General features: G+C 37.4%; 1 protein-coding gene across 2 annotated transcripts; it reads right to left on the bottom strand.

Moving 5' to 3' along the window:
- Window positions 1-167: 167 nt before the first annotated feature.
- On the bottom strand, window positions 168-7,428 carry eEF2 (eukaryotic translation elongation factor 2). Of its 2 annotated transcripts, XM_018502345.1 has the most exons (14): window positions 7,337-7,428; window positions 5,715-5,929; window positions 5,429-5,622; window positions 4,843-5,051; window positions 4,534-4,767; window positions 4,323-4,436; window positions 3,976-4,122; window positions 3,561-3,801; window positions 3,159-3,326; window positions 2,537-2,826; window positions 2,160-2,369; window positions 1,902-2,084; window positions 1,314-1,571; window positions 737-805 (listed from the first exon to the last, which is right to left on the bottom strand). In XM_018502345.1, the coding sequence occupies exons 1-14, from the start codon at window positions 7,337-7,339 to the stop codon at window positions 737-739; spliced, it is 2,535 nt and encodes an 844-aa protein (XP_018357847.1). In that variant the 5' UTR covers window positions 7,340-7,428. The 2 variants fall into 2 exon arrangements, with proteins under 2 accessions (XP_018357846.1, XP_018357847.1); XM_018502344.1 differs by lacking the exon at window positions 7,337-7,428 and having other exon boundaries at window positions 168-805; window positions 5,715-5,941.
- Window positions 7,429-11,726: the final 4,298 nt, after the last annotated feature.

Here is an 11,726-nt window from a genome sequence, read left to right on the forward strand (position 1 = left end):
CAATTTATAAGAGGTCAATTAGAGAATAAAAAATTGAGAGTAAAGGAATATGATGTATACACTTATACATATGATTAGTCTTAGAAATAATAAATTGATGTACATAATAAATTATAGTTATGTTCGGTGCCTGTTAATCAGGCAGAGGAAATAAAAGCTCGCTGCTGTTCTATTTCGTAATTTCAGCTTTAATTTCTTGATATTTTTGTAGTATGAGTACATTGTTGTGATGATCCTCTTCCTCTTTAATATTAGCTTCCGGGAACCATTTGTATCCAATCGATTGAAAAATTCACAATGTAAAGTAAAATACTAAATTCCAATAAAAAAAGCAATGTAAACGATTACAGAATTATATCTTTCGTTTCTTTTAAACAAAAATTGGCGCAGAAAACGCCATAATAACAATTATAGTTATTCACCCAATATGCTAAAAAACATAAGCAACCGGTCGATCTTGTTTTACCGTTCTTAATTAAATAAATGTACAAAACATATCGCCCCACTTTTACATGCAGATATGCTCCGCTCATCCTTTTTTTTACTTCCTTCGTTATAATTACATTTTATTATTCTTGTTCGTATTTATAATTGCGTGTCTCTCACGGATGATTGCGCAAAACAAAATTCATAGTAAACCGATGTTTTATGTTGTAATTGTATACAACCGCTCCAGCAATATTAATCGAATTACAATATTTAAATAGGTATTTAAATATGGTGCGCGGACTTGAGGTTACAATTTGTCAAGGTATGCATTCAAGTCTGGGAGACCCTCCTTCAATCCCTTCCTCTTACGTGTATCCTGCAAAAAAACAATATGTCGATTTGATTATAACTGTAATAAGTTAGTTAATTAGTTAATTCCATAACGTTTTATTTGCATTTGAATAAAATTGTATGTTTCCCTATTCAGGTAAACCAGGATAGTCTACTGGAATACCAAAACTAAAAACGCTTTCTTTCCCACGAGATTAAAAATAGCGGTGCATCAAATTGTCGCCGCCATCAGTTATGCACGTGGTGTGATATCGGAAAATTGCTTAGCGATAAAGCAATCACCTGTTCAGTGAAAAACCCGATACTTTGTCTTATGAACAACATGCATTACGCGGAGTCTACAATAGAAGTTGTAATGGTCTCAGAGTTTTAGGACGTAGAAAATTAACTAATCATAGTCAAATATGAGAAGAATAATAGACTATGATTGGTAAATTTTCTACAATTTAAAATCCTATGACTGCTACGACTTCTATTGTAAACCCCGTATTATAATAGAAAAATGGAAAAGAAAACCACATGGATGTATGTACCTGCACAACTTGGTAAGGTCGAGAGCCGAGTTCCATCGGGTCACCCGGCAAGATCTGCCAGTGATCGAACACACACTGTGGGAAAGCCTGACCACCGGTGTTGGAGCGCAGATCGGCAGTGAAGCCGAAGGATTCGTTTACAGGAAGGTACGCTTTAACTACGAACATAGGAGTACCCGCCACCTGTTGTTCTTCGAACACGTGACCTCTCCTACGATTCAGCACGCCGTAGATACCACCGACCGCTACCTCCGGGCACTGCGAAAAGATGGTTTCGATATTTAATTGTTCTGTAAGTTTGTTTATTACGATTTGTGTATAAAATCAACGGTGTGCATCATCATTAACCTGGCGTGAGCTAGGTCGGGTATGTCACACCCGACACACTGATCTCTTTAACGTTTAAAATTGTTACTAATTTGATTAAAATTTTAATAAACATAATTTTCTTATAATTCTGAATATTTTATTTGTAGTTTTTATTTAGTGGGAGATCCGTTGTGTTTTATGAAGTACTTTTAGATTTAGGTACTTTTAGGTACTTTACCACCTAGCTCACGCCGGGTTAAATGGATTTCAATAATTTACCTGAATTTCGCATAAGTAAACGGGTTCCATAATACGGGGTGAGGCAGTGAGAAGACAGGCATAAAGGCAACGTCTTGTGGTAGGGATAATTTGACCACCACCTCTGTGGATCGCGTCAGCATGTAATGTTACATCGTGTATATTGAAACGTACACCTCTCAAATTCTCTTCCGAAAGAACACCCTACAATAACGTAAAAGTAAATTATTGCCAAACGTTAATAATCTATATGCTTAATTCAATGCAAAAATCTTTTACCTCTTTCGTGGCCCACTGGAATCCAGCTACCACAGAGTCCTTAATTTCGTTGAGGTACTGTACACCCTTAGTGCAATCGACCAGTATATTAGGTCCGCTACCGTCAGGTCCGAAGCACCAGATTTTCCTTGCCTCCGTCACGTCGTAATCGTATTTTTCGTTCAAGTAACGAGCGCGTACTTTAAAGTCATCTCGCGGATTAACATCGCCCTACAAAATATCGAAAGATTAAAATTTACTTTCGATCCAAATGTCGGTTTAATTACGCTAATATCTCTCTCTTCCATATTTTATTAAAATTTTATTTAATTTTATTAATCGTGTACAATAAATATACTGTGTTAAAAGTTCCTTAAAAAAAATAAAAAAAAACTTACACTGTCAATGTCCTCAGCGAGACCATCTGGCATTGGACACGCCATCATGAACAGACGATTGTGTTTGTTCGGAGATTTCGACAAGCACATTTGATTCGACTGTTCAGAAATCGTTTCTCTGTACGAAACGACGGGATCGGACTTCTTAATCGGGATACATGCGTGATCCTCCTCCAGATCTTTCAGACAAATTTCGAGATGCAGTTCTCCGGCACCAGCAATAATATGCTCACCGGATTCCTCGATGATGCACTGTACCATAGGATCGGATTTCGCTAAACGTTTGAGACCTGTTGAATTGAACACAATTAAATTACACATATGCAAACGAGACATTAAAAATATTTAATAAAATTTATTGATATATCGTCAGATGGAAAAATTTAAATCATGGATCTTCATAACCCAATGCTCATAATAGTTTTCATCATATAAAATCACAATGTCTCAATTTTATACAAAACTGATTAAAGATTATAAAATAGTATATATTAAAGAAAATAAAATAGTATATAATACTCCATTTCTCAGAAAAATCGTGTTTCAAAAATCACAGATTTTCAGTAAAATTTAATTATTCTTTGAGAGACTAATAATGAATTAAGTTGGGAAACTTACACACCTTCGACCAATTTTGGCAAATCAGCAGGATTTTTCGGCTCGACTGCGACACGCACAACAGGCGATACAGAAAACTTCATAACTTTCATATTGTGCGCATCCTTGAACGTTGTAATGGTACCGGTCTTAACCAAGAATTGATCGACGCCGACAAGACCGCAAATATTACCTGCGCAAATTAAATTAGTTATAATACATGTGAACATAAATTAATTCATTTAAATTTTATTTAGCTAAATCAGCTGGCCGTTCTATCTATCTATCATAAGTAAGTCAGAACAGGTCTGTTAGAACAAACATCATATGCGTGATTAGAAATAAAGGGTGCTTTCCATTTGGTGATACAAGTCGACACAAACTAAATAGAAAACCCAAAAAAGCATCGCACAATCTTGATACTAACCAGAAGGCACATCTTCGATAGCTTCAACATAACGACCCATCATTAAAATAGTGCGCTGGATAGCTTTCTCATACAGATCTTCCTTCTTGCCCGGTTGGAAGTTGGGTCCCATGATGCGGGCTTTCATACCGGTACACACTTTGCCCGAAAATACTCGACCGAAAGCATAGAAACGTCCCTTGTCCGATGTCGGTACCATTTTTGAGACGTACATCATCAGTGGTCCATTAGGATCGCAGTTCTACAAAAGATAACTTAATTTAATTATTGAAAACACTCTTTTAATAATCTATTAGGATTTGTTTTGAGTCAGAAATTCGATTTTCCCTCATTACGTTTCAGTACAGGTCTGTGAATTATATATCATCATGTATTTGTACCAAATATCCGAAAAGCTCGGACATATATTACAAACCTTAATTCCAACGGCAGCTTCGTCATCGAGCGGTCCTTCGTATAGCATCTCCATGCGGTATTTTTGAGCAGTTACAGGAGATGGCAAATGAATAGCAATCATCTGAAGAAGAGCCTCTCCTGCAGGCAACCATGTTCTCATAACAACCTGAAAAAGTTGTACAACACGATAAAAAAACATTCCGAAGAAAGTGAACTTAATGTGGTCATTAAATGTTCCTCAGCAAGCATATAGCATTTTCTCCCTCATTTATAAATCGGAAGAGATGTCAGAAAAAAAAAAACAATCATCATTATGCGTAATTACACAAGAAATATGTATGTATCACAATTTAGAAAGAAGTTTACCTTCAACAAAGCTTTTCCATCCTTGTCCTTATCTTCGGCTTTTAACACGATACCCAGCTTTTTCAGAAGATTGTCTGCCTCTTCCTTCTTATAATTCATAATACAATCGAATACCTAAAGAATAATTTCTTATTTTAGTTATCAATGTTTATCATGATGATAACGCAAACATTGATTACTTTACGTAACATTCAAGACAGTGAGAGCTTACCTTATAAATTGGATCTAAGACGTACATACAGAAGGAGCGTTTATTATCAGTCTCCTTCTGTTTGCTCCACTTCTTGGTCTTAGGATTGAAAAAGGATTCGCCCCACAGTCTGTTCATTAGTTTCACTACATCAATCTTGAATTTCTCGGCGTACATTTCGGAGAATTGTTTTAAGGTGAAAGCCCAGCCGTGAAGGCCAGAACCGAAACCTACGGAACCTTTGCTGGGATCTACCTATTTTACAAACACACATTTAGAAAAGGTATGTATAACGATTATTTATTATATAGAAGCTCTTATTTCACTTACTCTAACTTCACCCATAGGGCCGTCGTCATCGGAGTACGTTGCAATAATAACGTTTACGTTTTCAACAATACGCTGGAAAGTTTGATAGAGATCTTCGCTATCAAGCTGAAGTTCCAACAGTGCACGGTCCATTTTATTCATGAATAAAACAGGCTTGATACGTTCAGCGATCGCTTGGCGAAGTACAGTTTCAGTTTGTACGCATACACCTAAAAAGAAATAAGTATATAATTATAATCACTTGCCTCATTTCAAGAAATCATCGATACTATATATTTTCTGGTAAGAATTGTATGACTGCAAAATGGTAAATATAACAATATAATAATCTCATGAAAGATAATGTAGCATTTGTATCGTAGCGTGTTAATAACGGACATAAGGATAGAGGTCCACTAACAGCGTTTAGACACAACTGCTTTTTACTCTTCTTCCATTGCATTGTCAACACTGTCAATGTACACCGACTAATTTATACAAACCAACCGGCATACTATAGAGTAACACTTGTGTGCTGGAAGATCAACCTATTCGATCGCAGCGAAGAAACCGATATATGAATAGAAGAAAATCATAAAACACATACCGGATACGCAATCAACAACAACAAGGGCTCCATCAGTGACTCGGAGGGCAGCTGTGACCTCGCTCGAAAAATCTACGTGTCCGGGTGAATCGATCAAATTAATTAAAAAGCCCTTCTCATCTTTGTCACGTTGATCGGGATTTTTGATAAAGACTAAATCTTTCTCATCGAGTTCGAAGAACATGGAAATAGCGCTAGAAGGAGAGCAGTAAGCGATATTAATTGAGTGGACACAATAATGGATAATGCAAGATTCAGGCGCAGGGCACGAGACGGTGAAACTTACGTGGATTTAATGGTGATACAACGCTCCTGCTCATCCTTACGCGTGTCTGTAAATCGGGTCTCGCCAGCCTTGGCACCAGCGATAATACCGGCCTTAGATACAAGGGAGTCGGTCAGAGTTGACTTTCCATGATCGACGTGCGCGATGACGGACATGTTTCTGATATTTTTCTTCTTGTCCATCATGGTACGGATCTCGTCTACCGTAAAGTTCACCTGCAACAACATATTTTTAATTTGAGTACACATTAATTGTGAGTCCATAAGTTATTTCTACTATCACTATATATTAGAAACTAATTAATATTAATCTCTGATTTAAATTTATCTGCGTAAATGTACAAATGTATAATATAATCAATAATTTATCTGAAATACGAGCAGTTTATTACATAAATAATTTCTAACATGACTATTGCAACATATTGCAACATAGGGAAAAATGAGTCCTTCGCAAATTAATTTTAAAAATTATTTTTCCTACAATATACATAAAATGTTTAATCATTTATTGATCTTTGCAAGGGTGAAACTTTCGTAATAAACTTTAACAATGAATATATTGAAATATGCTCCTTGTACAGCTGGGAAAATGTCTAACGCCCAGAACTGTCTCAAATTAATACTACTGAAAAGAAGTTTATCCCACTGTTCTAGACACAATTGTATTTATACAGTGTACAATTTTATAATATACTTTTATTGCTGTATTATATGAAACCATAAGTTTGGATCTATAATAGGTGTTTTAAGTCTTAAGCCGTAAGAAATTGACCAACTACAGTCGAATGCAAGGAGAATAATTGATTGTGATTTATCCATTCCTTATGGCTTAAAACTTAAAAATCTATTGTAGATCTATTGTAGATCCGGCGTAAAGGGATCTTATCACGACATTCAGTAGTATTCTTCTACATGCTTCCTCTGTTCCAATCTACATTGCCAAAATTGTTATTCCCGAGAAGAGTCCTGAAGGAGCAATACTGTCTCAAGAACACAAACACATGCCTCACGCATTGAGAAGCATGCGAGACCTACCACGTTGCGAGCGCAACATATTTCTTCCGTTCGAGACGTACTGCAACGACTTTCCAGACATGCTCAACAGCCAATACATTTTTCTATGCGCAGATTCTCGATCCCGGAAGCGTCGAGTCGTGATCGAGCCAACAAAGGACCTCGGAAAAGCGTTGGCCCTTCCCCCCCACCCGAGCACGTTGCGTGTCGGCAGCCACGCGAGATGCACCATGACACGTTGCGAGATATATTTCCGCTTGTAAGGATGCCGCGACGGTGGAATTTCTCGAGTTCGTGTCCCCCTGGTGATATCTCGTTCCATCTCGTGGTCAACGATCCGGATCCGGGCCATCGTGGATCCGAAACTCAGAATGGATATCGCGCGGATAGAGTTGCGCAATCCGGAGTAATCGCGTTGTTGTAGCGAGATGCAGAAAGAGCGACTACGAATGCGGTACACGCGGGGCAGGAGGGGAGGATATCACGAAACGAAGCCTCGGCGTGCTCGGCCGCAAAGGATATTCCGCGAAAAATATTGACGATAGCTCGAGCGCGGTGATGCGTGGCCAAAGATCGCTGCAAAAGCGTTGCAACGCGGTTACGTACCATCGTGGATGTTGTCCGATTGTCGACGGCCTGGTCCAAATTATACGTGCACCAACTATGGCGGACTCCCTCGGAAAGAACAAGCTATCTGCCGCCTGTCCAAATGTCGCCTCTTGCGTGAAGGGAGCGCCGCGTTGCGGCGGGGCGCGCTTCTGCGCACCGGCAGTAACGCGCGTCCAATACGCGTCAAGTTGCGCGCGCACGTCACTTCAGATTTTGGCCGGTATTCATAGGCCGATATTTATAAGGTCTGTTTGCATTGCTTGAACTTTTTGGCACTTAGGGTACATCCACACAACTTGCATAGCCGCATAAACATATACATAAAGAAAATTATCCAATTACAGTTCTCTTTTAAAGTCGTACATAAAATGTGATTGGATAATTTTCTTTATGCATACGTTTATGCGGCTGTGCAAGTTATGTGGATATATCTCAGGGTGCCGTTCCATTGCTGAATTCACACTGCATCCGATTTGCGTCGTACGACGCTCTGCAATCAATCAGAAAACAGGATTCCGATGGATATTGCTTCATATCATCGGAATTCCGTTTTTTTATTGAAGAGCGTCGTATGACGAAAATCGGATACAGTGTGAATCCAGTACATGGCACGGAAAACGGAATCGGTCCACGGAATCGGAAAAGTGAAGTGGTAGGGGCAACCAATCAACATCGTTCCGTTCCGATTTTAAGCAAAGACATAGGCTGCGTTCAGTAGAAAAAGCAGCTTTGCAACTGTGTAAAATTCTTGAATATGATTGATTTATGCCCATTTCCACCAATATAGATTAACTTTAATCTCGGTTCAACTTACTCTTCGTCTTTTTCTAATCTTTAGAACTAAAAAAAGACAAAGAGTAAGTTGAACCGAGATTAAAGATAATCTGCGTTGGTGGAAACTGACCTTATACATTTAGATCATCGACATCTAGAATGGACCGCTGATGGCAATGGCGGGGGTAGAAAGACGATTAGAGTGAGAGGCAGGAATAATAAGATCGTTCTTTCTCTGTTTACTGTTGTTTCTAACTAGCCTGATTGGTTGTTGGATTTAACAACAACCAATCAGGCTTCAGTAAACAGAGAAAGAACAATCCTATTATTCCTGCCTCTCACTCTAATCGTCTTTCTACCCCCACCATTGCCATCAGCGGTCCATTCTAGATGTCGATCATTTAAATCCAATGAGGAACTAAAGGCAAGACTAATCATATTGAAGAATTTTACAACAGTTGCAAACCTGCTTTCTCTACTGAACGCAGCCATTGTAGCATACACACACGCCCGCGCACGCACACACGCGCTCATGCACGCACTCATGCACGCAACTTAATTTTTAATAAATGTAGTAATCATATACTACTCTGATATGTGTAATTTTCGAGCAATAACTGTAGGAAGAAACCGATTCGCTTTTTAATAAGCAAATAAAAAATTATTGTAAAATTACATAAAATATAAAGGCTTTCAACAACGTACTATCTACACATTTTATTTATTGTCACATCGGATAATTACGTTTGACATTTACAAATGCGGTATATAATCCACATGATGATCACTCTCGCGTTTTCGCGTATTCTCATGAATCTCGGTTTGTCGACGCGACGCGCGATGTTATTATCAAAATCTCTTTTTTTCTATCTCCCTCTTTCCTATATATCTTACATATTAATCAGAATAAAGTTAGACATTTTAGATAATATTATGATGCATACTTGAACGAAATATGTTAAATTACAATTTGTAAATATGACAGTATCCACTCTTGGCCAGCATGTACGTCTTTTCATTTAAGAAGTATGTTATAATAAAAAATAAATTGTAACACTCTTTAGATATCACTTAAACGTTAATTGTCAAACAATTATTCTACATTTGTTTTGGACATTTATTTTAAATAACGTACATATTGTTGCTCGACGGAAACCGCGAGAAGGTGGTGGTCTCTTCCGTCAGGAGGGGAATATAAAAAATTACATTTCTTTTACATTATAAAATGTATTTTTTGTATTTCCCTGTGTATGTTTATGTATATGTGAAGGTAAGGAGGATGGGAAGGATCTCTAAGGATTATTAAGGATCTCGAGCGTACAAATTAAACCTAATTAACTTTTTACACGCTTATTCTTTTCCTATTTAGGCGTGATGTTTTCGCGGACAATATTTTTTACACGCTTTTAAGCGTGATATCTCCATGAACAATATTTGTTACTTATCCTTTTACCTATCGATTGTAAATGGTTTTAAAACTTATATGTAAATATTTAATTTTACGCAAGAATTTTTATATTTGTGTATAAAGGAGACGACGATTAAAGAAAAATAAAACTAACGGAGTGAAAAGGATAAGGTAAAAAATGTAAAAGAGTGCGTATGTGCGTTGCGAGAGAGTGTGAGAGAGAGAGAGCGAGAGAGAGAGAGAGAGAGAGAGATCTTACGCGAATGAGAGTAACGATGTGAGGGATGAAGAGCGCGTGAGGAATGGAGGAAACCCGGAATATAAGATAAAAATCATGCTCTTTGTAAAAGCGCAGAGTGTCCTGGGGCTGTCGAAAGTGCTTAGCCACAGTATCAGGCTGAAGAAGTGAAAACGTTTGCTTTGAATACAATCTTGCGCTTGAAGCAATTCTTAATATTTGAAATTATTTCATTTCAATGAAAATTTCTCGGTAAATTTGGTCTCAAGGATAAGATGAAAGAATTTACTTTGCAGCAGAATTAGTCCTAGAATTAGTATTTAATCATTTTGGATCAAGTTCATTTCAGGATCAGTCTTAAATAACTCATCGATTTACTAGTCGTTTTCGCTTCGGAATATCCAGGATATTCATTCGTTTCGAGACACGTCAGGTAAAAATTGACGAGTCAATAATAACGCGGATGATTATCTGAAATTAGAACGAGACCTTCAGCCGGAGAGACGGTCGACAGATCCGGAGGCACTCTGTATACGAATACGGAAACAATTCCATATCTCCTAAGCGACAATTACGTACCTTGACATAACTAACCGCATCGACAGTTAATAACATTAAAGGAGATCGAAAGAGCTTCAGCGGAACTGCCGGCAATGTGATATGCGGCCTCATTTGCGACTACAGGCGTAAAATTTTTGGGAATTGATGCTGTGGCACGAGATCGAATCCAACTTTTACATCCGATCGGAGCCAGAATCTGCACGTTTCAATAATATACTCTTATATTAACTAAACAATATTTTTTCTTTCTTAGTTATTACTTCAAAGTCTCGATGATACTTTGAAGTATCTGGAAAAAAAAAGAAAAAAGGAAATGTGCGTGGAGATGCGAGCCACCTCCTCGTGTACTTGTACGAGTGCGAGAGACAAATGTACTTGGGACCACCGTGCAAACGTGCAAGGTGTGATGGAGGGCTATCTTCGAGGCATTCGTGCTATTCGTACATACAGTAGAACGACGACGAATGTAAGACTGACGAGGACGAGAATGAGGATCGCGGCGCATGGGAAACGCATTTATAAATTGTAAGGTTACTGATGTAAGCAGGGAAAAAGACGGGACACGAGACCAGCTTCTCTCTTTTTAGTACCGAATATAATGTCGCTAGATGTTATTTACGATACCGTCGTATTAAAAAAGGAAAAAAAAGTTTTACTCCTCGGCAGTATCATTATAACAAATGCCTGTGTATTTTACTTCTTGGCAAATAATAAACCATTTAAGTATTAAATACGTCGTCCCGACTCGATTCCTTCGCTCGATCTTTCGCGGGATTCATCGTCTTGTCTAAACCAAAAAAATGAGAAAAGAACTATCGACGATCCAGATAAGAACTTTGATAAGAAATTCACAATCACGTTATCGAAGAATGGATCGTCACACGAACCTTAATCACCCATCTATATATAAACACATATTATCATTATTCTTTTTTCTTCAACATCACATATGTATAAAGTATATTTTAATCTGTTAACATTTAGATTCATTTCAAACGCAAATGACCAATCAGTCTTTTTGATATTTGAATATGTATTCACTGACGAACAGCATGAGGCTTTGGAATGAAGATAAGCGTCCTTAACAGCATTCTATATGTTATTTATGATTTCCATGTTATAGTATGTGTGTTGCACCAGAAGTTTAATAATTTAATTTATAATGTATCTGAAGATGGTTCAAACGTAGAACCGAAACATGTTATACTTATAATTAGAATTGTACAATTTATATTTCAAACGAACTTTTTTTTTGTTTACTGGATAATTATAAACTGGAATGGGTTAATCATTTCTTAGTTTATTTATAATTTATATACGACTCTTATTAGCCCTGTTTCCAATTATTACATTTTGAATTTTAAGAGTCCTTTACTTATAAATATTAAAGTATATTTTGTCATCTG

The sequence above is a fragment of the Trachymyrmex cornetzi genome, unplaced genomic scaffold (assembly GCF_001594075.2).
Source record: "Trachymyrmex cornetzi isolate Tcor2-1 unplaced genomic scaffold, Tcor1.1 scaffold147, whole genome shotgun sequence".
NCBI classification, from domain to species: Eukaryota; Metazoa; Arthropoda; class Insecta; order Hymenoptera; family Formicidae; genus Trachymyrmex; species Trachymyrmex cornetzi.

Coding starts and splice junctions, on each gene's coding strand:
- eEF2 (XM_018502344.1), bottom strand. CDS start 5,941: ATGTTGTTGCAGGTGAACTTTACGGTAGACGAGATCCGTACCATGATG. Junction 4,123..4,322: donor ATGGAAAAGCTTTGTTGAAG/GTAAACTTCTTT, acceptor CAACTTTTTCAG/GTTGTTATGAGAACATGGTT. Junction 3,327..3,560: donor TATCGAAGATGTGCCTTCTG/GTTAGTATCAAG, acceptor TAATTTGCGCAG/GTAATATTTGCGGTCTTGTC.